The sequence below is a fragment of the Oncorhynchus masou genome, chromosome 22 (genome assembly GCF_036934945.1).
Source record: "Oncorhynchus masou masou isolate Uvic2021 chromosome 22, UVic_Omas_1.1, whole genome shotgun sequence".
Lineage (NCBI taxonomy): Eukaryota > Metazoa > Chordata > Actinopteri > Salmoniformes > Salmonidae > Oncorhynchus > Oncorhynchus masou.
This window is the reverse complement of record NC_088233.1, coordinates 3,773,271-3,784,987: the sequence shown is the minus strand read 5'-3', so window position 1 is coordinate 3,784,987 and position 11,717 is coordinate 3,773,271. Positions and strand designations below refer to the sequence as shown.

The 11,717-nt window shown below is 44.3% G+C and overlaps 1 protein-coding gene across 2 annotated transcripts; it reads right to left on the bottom strand.

The window, feature by feature from the left end:
* Positions 1 to 2,381: 2,381 nt before the first annotated feature.
* LOC135508897 (annexin A2-A-like) lies at positions 2,382 to 9,591 on the bottom strand. Of its 2 annotated transcripts, none has more exons than XM_064929116.1 (13): positions 9,485 to 9,591; positions 8,632 to 8,689; positions 8,335 to 8,428; positions 7,356 to 7,450; positions 7,062 to 7,175; positions 6,732 to 6,822; positions 6,474 to 6,553; positions 6,084 to 6,143; positions 5,683 to 5,776; positions 3,997 to 4,092; positions 3,785 to 3,843; positions 3,147 to 3,269; positions 2,382 to 2,715 (listed from the first exon to the last, which is right to left on the bottom strand). In XM_064929116.1, exons 2-13 carry the CDS (start codon positions 8,677 to 8,679, stop codon positions 2,656 to 2,658), a joined length of 1,014 nt encoding a protein of 337 aa, XP_064785188.1. In that variant the 5' UTR covers positions 8,680 to 8,689; positions 9,485 to 9,591; the 3' UTR covers positions 2,382 to 2,655. The 2 variants fall into 2 exon arrangements, with proteins under 2 accessions (XP_064785188.1, XP_064785189.1); XM_064929117.1 differs by having other exon boundaries at positions 9,489 to 9,572.
* Between the last annotated feature and the right edge of the window lie 2,126 nt (positions 9,592 to 11,717).

The window sequence follows — 11,717 nt, the reverse complement described above, 5'->3', positions numbered from 1 at the left end:
TGAGTGATGGTGCAGAGCAGCATAGGCAAGATACAGTAGATGGTATCGAGTACAGTATATACATGTGAGATGAGTATGTAAACAAAGTGGCATAGTTAAAGTGGCTAGTGATACATGTATTACATAAGGATGCAGTAGATGATAGAGTACAGTATATACGTATACATATGAGATGAATAATGTAGGGTATGTAAACATTATATTAGGTAGCATTGTTTAAAGTGGCTAGTGATATATTTTACATCCTTTCCCATCAATTCCGATTATTGAAGTGGCTGGAGTTGAGTCAGTGTCAGTGTGTTGGCAGCAGACACTCAATGTTAGTGGTGGCTGTTTAACAGTCTGATGGCCTTGAGATAGAAGCTGTTTTTCAGTCTCTCGGTCCCAGCTTTGATGCACCTGTACTGACCTCGCCTTCTGGATGATAGCGGGGTGAACAGGCAGTGGCTCGGGTGGTTGTTGTCCTTGATGATCTTTATGGCCTTCCTGTAACATCGGGTGGTGTAGTGTGTCCTGGAGAGCAGGTAGTTTGCCCCCGGTGATGCGTTGTGTACTACATCATGAAGTGTGTGATGTGCACTACATCATGAAGTGTGTTATGTACTAATCATGAAGACCTCACTAGCCTCTGGAGTAGCCATACGGTTGTGGGCGGAGCAGTTACTACATCAGGCGGTGATACAGCCGCCAGGATGCTCTCGTTTGTGCATCTCATAGAAGTTTGTGAGTGCTTTTGGTGACAAGCCATGAATTTCTTCAGCCTCCTGAGGTTGAAGAGGCGCTGCTGCGCCTTCTTCACGAATGCTGTCTGTGTGAGTGGACCAATTCAGTTTGTCTGTGATGTGTATGCCGAGGAACTTAAAACTTACTGAACCCTCTCCACTACTGTTCCATCGAGTGTTTGTGGATAGGGTACTACATCATGAAGTGTGTTGTACTACATCTGCTGTTTACATCTGAAGTACTACATCATGAAGTGTGTTGTGAGTACTACATCCACAATCATCTCCATCATGAAGTTTTGTGTGACATCATGAAGTGTGAGGTTATGTGTCATCATGAAGTGTGTGATGTGTACTACATCATGAAGTGTGTACATCATGAAGTGTGTACTACATCATGAAGTGTGTGATGTGTACTACATCATGAAGTGTGTACTACATCATGAAAGTGTGTGTGTGTGTACTACATCATGAAGTGAGTGTGTGATGTGTACTACATCATGAATGTACTACATCAGTGAAGTGAAGTGTGTGTACATACATCATGAAAGTGTGTGTACTACATCATGAAGTGTGTTGTGTGTATTTACATCATGAAGTGTTGTGAGTACTACATCATGAAGTGTGTTGTGAGTACTACATCATTTGCCGTGGTGTTGTACTAAATCATGAAGTGTGTGATGTGTTGAAGTGTGTTGTGTACTACATCATGAAGTATTACGTCAGTGCCTTGTTGCAGACAAGATGTACTACATCACGTACTACATTTGGTACTACATCAATGTTTGTATTTTCTCACCCTCGGTCATTTACAGAGATCATTGATGAGCCATCCTCAGTAATCCTCCGTTGAAAGTACCAATGGCCTCATGGTGACATCACAGAGCAGTTTCCTTCCTGTCCTGCAGCTCAGAAGGACGACTGTATCTGTGTTTGGGTGGTTTAATGCATTAACTTGACCAGGCTTAGACTTTAATTAGCACTACACATGAAGTGAAGTGTGTTATGTGCAGCAGCTTGTTTAGGATTGTGCTGCTGGAGGTTCAATTACCATTTATTAAAATATTAGCACCAAACACTATTTAAATCATTTAATACAGCCTTTTCAGTGTAGACACGAGAAGATTAAATGACATCCTGTTTAGTTTTAGAATGTGTTGATGTAAATTAAATATAACTTTAATGCTCTGCTTAGAACAGTTCAATTCAGAAGTCATTTGTGCTACAATGTTCAAGTTTAGCGCTTTGATTTCCAGTAAAGGTGATGTGCATCATCCCGTCTGAATATAGAATATTAATTATGGAGTCAACATCTCTTCACCGTTAACCTTCCCTCCTTTTATAAATTGGAGAATAACTAAAGAAAATTTTCATTTTATTCACAAGATAAGTGGATGAAAGCATGTCAGTTTCAGACCAGAGAAGAGTAGCGACTGAACTTCCTCTACCATCCTCTAGTGGTCACCTATAGTAACTGAATATGATTACAAGCTGACTTTTTCTTGCCCCTTAGAAAAATGAGTCAAGATGTGATATTGAAAATTACTTGGTAGAGCATGATGCTTGCAATGCCAGGGTTTCGGGTTCGAGTCGCATGGGGAGAACCAGTACGAAACTACTGTAAGTCGCTCTGGATAAAAGCGTCTTAAATTACAAAAATATGTGAACACTTTGCCAAAGTGACTTTATTACCAGTTAGGTTTGTTACAGGAAAACAGTGGGTTCAATATCTTCATCTAATGAAATACTTCAGTAGAATGATGCTATTAATATCCATAACGTCCAATAGTATGAGTAAACCTCAACGTAGGAAGTTGTAGACCAGTGGCTGCAAACTAATGCCTGGACATTGTAGTCTAGTAAGCAACCTTCCCAGAGTGGATATAATGACCAGTACGCCGAAGGCTTGTAGGTAATGAAGTCCAGATGATGTTTAGTCGTCTCCTCCACACAGAGACAGCATGGCCTTCTGGTAATCCCCCTTCGTGTGCTCCTGGAGAGGAGAGAGGTACAGGGTCAGGTTAGGGACTGGGGGGGGGGGGGGGGTAGAGACAGACATGCGGTATCTCTCAATGGAATTTTCTCATTCTTAAAACCCATTGGAGGAGAAGGTCAGAGGGGAGAGACCTCTGGCTTTTCTCCTCCAATGGGTTTGTAGAAGGAGAAAGAGGACATGAGGTGTATGCAACAGATCTTCCCATAGAGATATGAGGTGGTAGATTAGGGTGGTGTTACTGACAGATTGTCTGGAACAGACTTAGTTTGGGGAGGTAGTGATGTGGTATATTATTGTAGAGATGGTCTGGAACAGACTGAGGTGCTAGGGTGTGTAGGTATATTATTGTAGAGATGGTCTGGAACAGACTGTTAGTGTGGGGAGGTGCTAGGGTGTAGAGGTAGGTATATTATTGTAGTGTTACTCACAGAGATGGTCTGGAACAGAGACTTGCCAGTCTGACTCTTGAACTCGGTTCTGATCTTCATGAGGTCGACTTCACAACGAGACACCATGATCCTCGTCACCACCTTCTCCTTCGCACTTTTACCCTGCAGATTAGAAATATACTGATTGTCATCACCTTCTCCATAGCCCCTTTACTCTGCACAGAGGAGACACAGTAAACAGGCCAGTAGTGGGAGTACCAGTAAACAGGCCAGTAGTGGGAGTACCAGTAAACAGGCCAGTAGTAAGAGTACCAGTAAACAGGCCAGTAGTAGGAGTACCAGTAAACAGGCTAGTAGTAAGAGTACCAGTAAACAGGCTTGTAGTAAGAGTACCAGTAAACAGGCTAGTAGTAAGAGTACCAGTAAACAGGCCAGTAGTAAGAGTACCAGTAAACAGGCCAGTAGTAGGAGTACCAGTAAACAGGCCAGTAGTAAGAGTACCAGTAAACAGGCTAGTAGTAAGAGTACCAGTACTCTGCACAGTAAACAAGCTGAATGTCTCAACACTACATGGTGTAAACTGACTGCAGTATTCCTTATACTGTCTACATCTTCTGCAAGTCCCCCCAAATTAAAACTAGTCAAAGAACCAGGAATTTATATGTTTATTCATTTACCTTCATGGCCTCTGCAAGTCTGCTGGCGAAGTACAGCGGTTTGTTCTCAAAACACTCAACTGTAACAGAGACAGAGGAACTCAGAACCTGCTCATTAGTAAGGAACTCGTCACCTGGCTATCCAGGCCTTAATTGAAAGGGAAACAAAACCCGTAGACACTCGGCACTCCGTAGAATGAGTTTGACCACCCTGGTTTAAAGTAATGGCTTACCGAGTGTCAGGAAGGACTTCTCCAGGTCTCCTTTCACCTCCTTCCTGATGCTCTCCTGCATGTCATAGGGACTGTAGCTCTTATACCTGTCAAACACTGGAGCAGACAACACACATTCAGACTGTCTTTAACCTGTCAAACACGTTGGGGCGACAGGTTATCCTTTAACATCCACCGAGACCGAACATTAATTTAGCTCATGTAGCTGCGTATAGTCTCTGTTAGTCAGATATGTCCCTTTCTGCAGGTGTCAGGCATGTCCCGTCTCTCTGGTATACCGTCATCAATAAAATACATTACTGTGTAGCCGTCTTCATCGACCTGCCCAAGGCTTGCGACTCCATCAATCACCACATTCTTATCAGCCTTGGTTTCTCAAAATACTGGTTCGCCTGTTTCACCAACTACTTCGTAGACAGAGTTCAGTGTGTCAAATCAGAGGGGCTGTTGTCCGGGCCTCTGGCAGTCTCTATGGGGGTACCACAGGGTTCAATTCTCGGGCCGACTCTTCTCTATGCATGTATGCATATATATAATCTCAATGATGTTGCTCTTGCTGCTGGTGATTCCATGATCCACCTCTACGCAGACGACACCATTCTGTATACTTCTGGCCCTTCTTTGGACACTGTGTTAACTAACCTCCAAACAAGCTTCAATGCCATACAACACCCTTTCCGTGGCCTCCAACTGCTCTTAAGAGACGCTAGTAAAGCCAAATGCATGCATTTCAACCGTTCCCTACCCGCATCACCACCCTGGACGGTTCTGACCTAAAATATGTGGACAACTACAAATACCTAGGTGTCTGGTTAGACTGTAAACTCTCCTTCCAAACTCGCATTAAGCATCTCCAATCCAAAATTTAAATTGGCTTCCTATTTCGCAACAAAGCATCCTTCACTCACGCCGCCAAACATACCCTCGTAAAACTGACTATCCTACAGATCCTTGACTTCGGAGATGTCATTTACAAAATAGCTATCACAGTGCCATCCGTTTAGTCACCAAAGCCCCTTATGCCACCCATCACTGCGACCTGTATGCTCTCGTCGGCTGGCCATCGCTACATATTCGTCGCCAAACCCACTGGCTCCAGGTCATCTATAAGTGTCTGCTAGGTAAAGCTCCGCCTTATCTCAGCTCACAATAACACCCACCCAGAGCACGCGCTCCAGCAGGTATGTCTCACAAAGCCAACACCTCCTTCAGCTGCCTTTCCTTCCAGTTCTCTGCTGCCAGTGACTGGAATGAATTGCAAAAAAAAAAACCTGCTGGAGACTTACATCTCCCTCTAACTTTAAACATCAGCAATCTGAACAACGAACCGATCGCTGCAGCTGTACATAGTCAATCTGTAAATAGCCCATCCAACTACCTCATCCCCATATTGATTTTATTTACTTTTCTGCTCTTTTGCACACCAGTATCTCTACTTGCACATCATCATCTGCTCATCTGTCACTCCTGTGTTAATCTGCTAAATTGTAATTACTTTGCTACTATGGCCTATTTATTGCCTTACCTCCTCACACCATTTGCACACACTGTATATAGACTTTCTATTGTGTTGTTTGTGTCACACTGCTTTGCTTTATCTTGGCCAGGTCGCAGTTGTAAATGAGAAATTGTTCAACTGGCCACCTGGTTAAATAAATATGTGGTCTCTGTTAGTCTGTCAGGTACCTTTCTGCAGGTGGGGAACACTCCTCTCTGACATGATGGAGATCCAGGTGGCCACATCGGTTCCTTTCCTCTTCACTCCAGCATCATACAGGGCCTGAATACCACATTACTATAGCCTTAAACATACAGACCCCGAAGACCATATCTATTACTATAGCCTTAAACATACAGGCCCCGAAGACCATATCTATTACTATAGCCTTAAACATACAGGCCCCGAACACCACATATCTATTACATGGACTTAAACATACAGGGCCTGTATGGTATCACTAGGCACCATCATAAAACTCTATTGTAGTGAACCTTACTCAGCTTTCAAACTGGGATTATTCATGTATAGATCTGGTTGATGTATCCATGGTGACAGACTACTAGACATGACAGTATACTGTTCTTACTCTGGCATCTTCATCGATCTTCTCATAGTCCACCACACTGCAGGGTTCTGCCCTCTTGGCCTGTCAACAGATTAGAACAGGATCAAAGATCAACTCAATAACAGACGAATTACTGCAGTCGTATCTGCACCAGGGATAGTTGGGGTTAGTTCGGGTCAGGGATGGAATTCAAGGTTTTTATCCACCGGCCCGCCGGGCTAGTCGACTAATTTGTTCTAGACCTGGTCTAAAACCTGCGTCATGTGATATTGTAAAAGACAGTTACTCGAGCCAGCAGGTTACTCCAGCACATGTTCTACTAGCCTGGTCTAAAAAGTACTAGCCTCAGGCTATCTTAGTATTCATCCCGTGTTAGGGTCGTACCTGCACCAGGGCTACTTAGGGTCGTACCTGCACCAGGGCCAGCAGCAGCTTGGCGAAGTCTCCCGAGGTGTCTCCAGCCACATCCTTCTCCAGATCCTTCTTGAACACTGAGGAGATCAATCAGATACAGTCATACTACAAATGACAACATACATCCAGCCACAAGCCTAAAACTCTGTGGTCTAATGATGTAATGTTGTACTAGGTAGATAGACCTCCTGCTGATGGCAGCTTTTAGACACAGGAAGATAATTTTCTTATAAATTTAGCTCTGGATTCACTCACGTTCCTTGTAGACCGTCTTAATCTCAGCCAGTTCTGAGGAGCTGCGAGAACAGACAATCTCTATCAGCACCTCTTCGTCCGTTCCTAGACCCTGCAGATACAGGCGTGTTGTATTACCATAACATTGTACTATAAGGTTAGGATTATATTGTAAATGTCGGTTTCATCTCCAGTGACCTTTATCCCTCCCAACTGCACTGTAGACATACCACCAGGAGAAGGCAGTAGAGACCAGTACAGCTATCAGACTATAATAGAGTTTGTTACTGTAGACATACTACCAGGAGAGGGCAGTAGAGATTTGGTTGATTGAAAGAGACTGCCCAGTACCTTAATGGATCCTTTGATCTCGGAGGCATCGTACTGAGTTGTACTCTTCATCAGACCTAAGATCACAGTCTCCAACGACCCAGATAGAGCCCCCTTCAGGGCAGTCACCAGATCCTACAGGAGAGAAGAGCATGTTACTTAGATACAGGCCATGTTACAGTAACAGAACAGATGCGACAACCCTCACAGGTGTCATGAGAGTTCGCGTGATATTGGATCATCAGTGAAGGGTCATCTTATTGATTGAGCCAGTTGACCCTAGTTAATCTGATTGGTTGAGTTGTCCTCCTGTACCTTCTTGGCTCTCCTCTCATAAGCGAAAGCGATCTCTCTCCTCTGGCTGTAGGTCCTCTTGGTCAGAACATTGATGATGGTCGCTTCATCCACACCTGAGGTGACATCCCAGATAAACATAACATTCAGGAATAAGTGGACATTGTTCATTGAATTAAACTGATCAGTAAATATGAATGACGAGGAACTCTTTAGTGGTTAGGCATTAATGATAGTGAACTGGCTATCCATTAGTCTGGAGAGGGGTGACTGGTAACTGGAGAGGGGTGAGGGGTGACTGGTAACTGGAGAGGGGTGACTGGTAACTGGAGAGGGGTGACTGGTAACTGGAGAGGGGTGACTGGACTGGAGGGGTGACTGGTAACTGGTAACTGGAGAGGGTGACTGGTAACTAGGGTGACTGGTAACTGGAGGGGTGACTGGTAACTGGAGAGGGGTGACTGGTAACTGGAGAGGGGTGACTGGTAACTGGAGAGGGGTGACTGGTAACTGGAGAGGGGTGACTGGTAACTGGAGAGGGGTGACTGGTAACTGGAGAGGGGTGACTGGTAACTGGAGAGGGGTGACTGGTAACTGGAGAGGGGTGACTGGTTGTGTCTACCAGTCTAGCGGGAACTAGCTTGTCTGGATGCAACTCTGCCTGCCACTAGCTGGTATGAGGCTGCTGCTACTGAGGAATTGCCTTGGGAACATTCCCAGTTCAGTCAGGAAGCTGACTCACAAATTCCAGACTGTTACCACATGGATACCTTTTGCCTAGCCCAGAGCCTAGCCTAGCCCAGAGCCTAGCCTAGCCCAGAGCCTAGCCTAGCCCAGAGCCTAGCCCAGAGCCTAGCCTAGCCAGAGCCTAACCTAGCCAGAGCCTAACCTAGCCAGAGCCTAACCCAGCCAGAGCCTAGCCCAGAGCCTAGCCTAGCCCAGAGCCTAGCCTAGCCCAGAGCAAACAGACATTATTCTTCAACTTATATGTCTCTCTTACCCTTCGTCTTGATAGCAGTCTCTATTCTGGCAGCATCTTTGTCTGGATCGAAGTCAATCGCAGGAACAACAGTTGGGTATTTGGACTCACAGGACTGTAATATATAATAGTTTATATTAATATAGTTTAATATTAGGGACGACAGTCAAGTATTTGGGCTCACAGAAGATTCAGAAAAAAGTAGAGTATTGGTCCCTGTACAGTAGTGGAATACTAGTACAAATAGCAGTAGTAGCAGGAGGAGTACTGTAGTTTAATTTTCTACTGGAGTCTAACACCAACATTAATACTACTTACCCCCACATTAAGAGACAGTTGTCCTAGAAACTCAGATACCAGCGCCATGTTGACTGTCCTGTAGAGGGGGTGAGAAGTGTTTTAGAGACAGTTCTCCTGCTGAGAACCGTGTAGTTCAATGTCCTGATCACCGTCACTGGGAGTTGGGTAACTCAGACCATCCAGAGATCTTATTGGTTCTCAGGTGATGATTACATTCTTCTAACTGCAGCGTCTCTCTGAACCAATCATCTCTGTCAATATCTAAGGCACCAAGTCCCCTGTTTATCAAAATGACTAACTAGATGTAATAGTTGACAGACTATTACATGTCCAGCCTAGACACACCCTGATGAAACACTAGTTAGCACAGAGAACTAATCTTTACTACAACAACCTAAACGCTAATGACTTCTAAACCCCAACTACTACACCCTAACCCCTACTACTACCACACCCTACTGCTACACCCTAACCCCTACTGCTACACCCCTAACCCCTACACCCTAACCCCTAAAACCTAACCACTAACCCCTACACCCTAACCCATTTGGCAGACAACCAGCAGACACACCCTGGAGCAGCAGAGCCCTCTGTCTCAGAGAGGGAGTACGGCTGAATCACTGCCTTCTCAGGACTGTTTATACAGAGAAAAGACTGCATTCTGAACATGCATATATTCTACTGGACATGAAGATAATAGAAACAGATACAATGCATGACAACGCTGTGAATCTAACTTGGGTTTTTGTCCCCTACAAGCAAAAACTCACAGAGCTAGTTTTGGGATGATAGAAATCCTTCCAAGAGCTAGATGAAGCCGATTGTTCAATACATTTCTAGTAATGAATGTAAAAAGGAATTGCCAGGTTACCTGCCTGTGTTGAAGAGAGCTGTGGTGCTGTAGAATAGTCCTGGCTATGTGGCCTGGAAAGGGTGTGGTGCTTAAATACCACAGGGAGGTTCTACATGTAGCTGTAGAACCTATAATACCGCTCTCTCCTTAGTCTCCACCCCTGAGTCAGACCCACAACACAAACACATTTGTACTGGAGATATACACGTCTTAAGGTAGAACAGACAGCATTTTAACTACTTTATATGAAACAGACTAATCATAATATCAGTCAAAAAATATCAAATTCACAGTTTATGTTACAAAATCAACTTAATAGGAAGTTTTTTTTAAAAGAAGAAAAAAGAAGAAGTTATATGTCACTCAAAAATAGAGTAAGGCATTACTGGTAGAATAGATGGATGCAGTTCAATGCATGATTACTATAATTCACCAATACATTTCTTAGCAGTCCAAATATTGCTGTTAGGTTGTAAATCACAGCTGGCCTGGTACAATTTGCTGCCTCCATTCGGGATGCACTGTTTAAATTAACTCAATATTTTGGACAAAAACGGACCAATGTAACGAAGGCTGGGAATGTCAATACAATTAACCTAGCAAAGGAAATGATCGCAAGTCATCCATAGCATGGCTAACAGGCTAGTTTATGTATTTACTTAGCAAGCTGAAAGCACGGAGCCAAACGTTAACGAGCTAACCGCTGGGAGGATGTCATTGGACGAGTGGATCAGTGTCCGCCTTTCCGTCCATATCGGTTTCCGGTGGCTACAACTACAGATGCAGGTGCCATTTGGTTAGCAAACTAGCTATGCTGATCTTGAATATATGTCTTAGTTGTTAATTAAATGTATTTTATATCGATTAAAACAGAGGGCAGGCAAGTCCCCATTCAGATGTCAAAACGTGGGTTGCACCGATGAGATATATAAACACTGTATTACCGACGTTATGTATTGGCCATTGAGAGGCGTTGAACCCACCGGTCCTTAGCACTCCCTAGTAGGAGCAGTCCTCATATTAATGAATGGAATTCCATTTCAAGTTATTGTTTCAAGGACCAAATCACATGTATTTCATTATTTTCTTGTTGTAGTGGGCTCAGTAACATTAGTACTCTACAAAAAAATACTTTCATTTAAAAGTATGTATAAACTTGTCTACTAGAATAAAGGTGTCAAAAACACAGTCCAGTTCAAAGTGAACGATGGCAGGCCCTACTGTCTGGAAACAGTCCAGTTCAAAGTGAATGATGGCAGGCCCTACTGTCTGGAAACAGTCCAGTTCAAAGTGAATGATGACAGGCCCTACTGTCTGGAAACAGTCCAGTTCAAAGTGAATGATGGCAGGCCCTACTGTCTGGAAACAGTCCAGTTCAAAGTGAATGATGACAGGCCCTACTGTCTGGAAACAGCCCAGTTCAAAGTGAATGATGACAGGCCCTACTGTCTGGAAACAGTCCAGTTCAAAGTGAATGATGGCAGGCCCTACTGTCTGGAAACAGTCCAGTTCAAAGTGAATGATGACAGGCCCTACTGTCTGGAAACAGCCCAGTTCAAAGTGAATGATGGCAGGCCCTACTGTCTGGAAACAGCCCAGTTCAAAGTGAATGATGGCAGGCCCTACTGTCTGGAAACAGTCCAGTTCAAAGTGAATGATGGAAGGCCCTACTGTCTGGAAACAGCCCAGTTCAAAGTGAATGATGACAGACCCTACTGTCTGGAAACAGTCCAGTTCAAAGTAAATGGAAACAGTCCAGTTCAAAGTGAATGATGACAGACCCTACTGTCTGGAAACAGCCCAGTTCAAAGTGAACGATGGAAGGCCCTACTGTCTGGAAACAGCCCAGTTCAAAGTGAATGATGGCAGGCCCTACTGTCTGGAAACAGTCCAGTTCAAAGTGAATGATGACAGGCCCTACTGTCTGGAAACAGTCCAGTTCAAAGTGAATGATGGCAGGCCCTACTGTCTGGAAACAGTCCAGTTCAAAGTGAATGATGGCAGGCCCTACTGTCTGGAAACAGTCCAGTCCAAAGTGAATGATGGCAGGCCCTACTGTCTGGAAACACACAGTCCAGTTCAAAGTGAATGATGGCAGGCCCTACTGTCTGGAAACAGCCCAGTTCAAAGTGAATGATGGCAGGCCCTACTGTCTGGAAACAGTCCAGTTCAAAGTGAATGATGGAAGGCCCTACTGTCTGGAAACAGTCCAGTTCAAAGTGAATGATGACAGGCCCTACTGTCTGGAAAC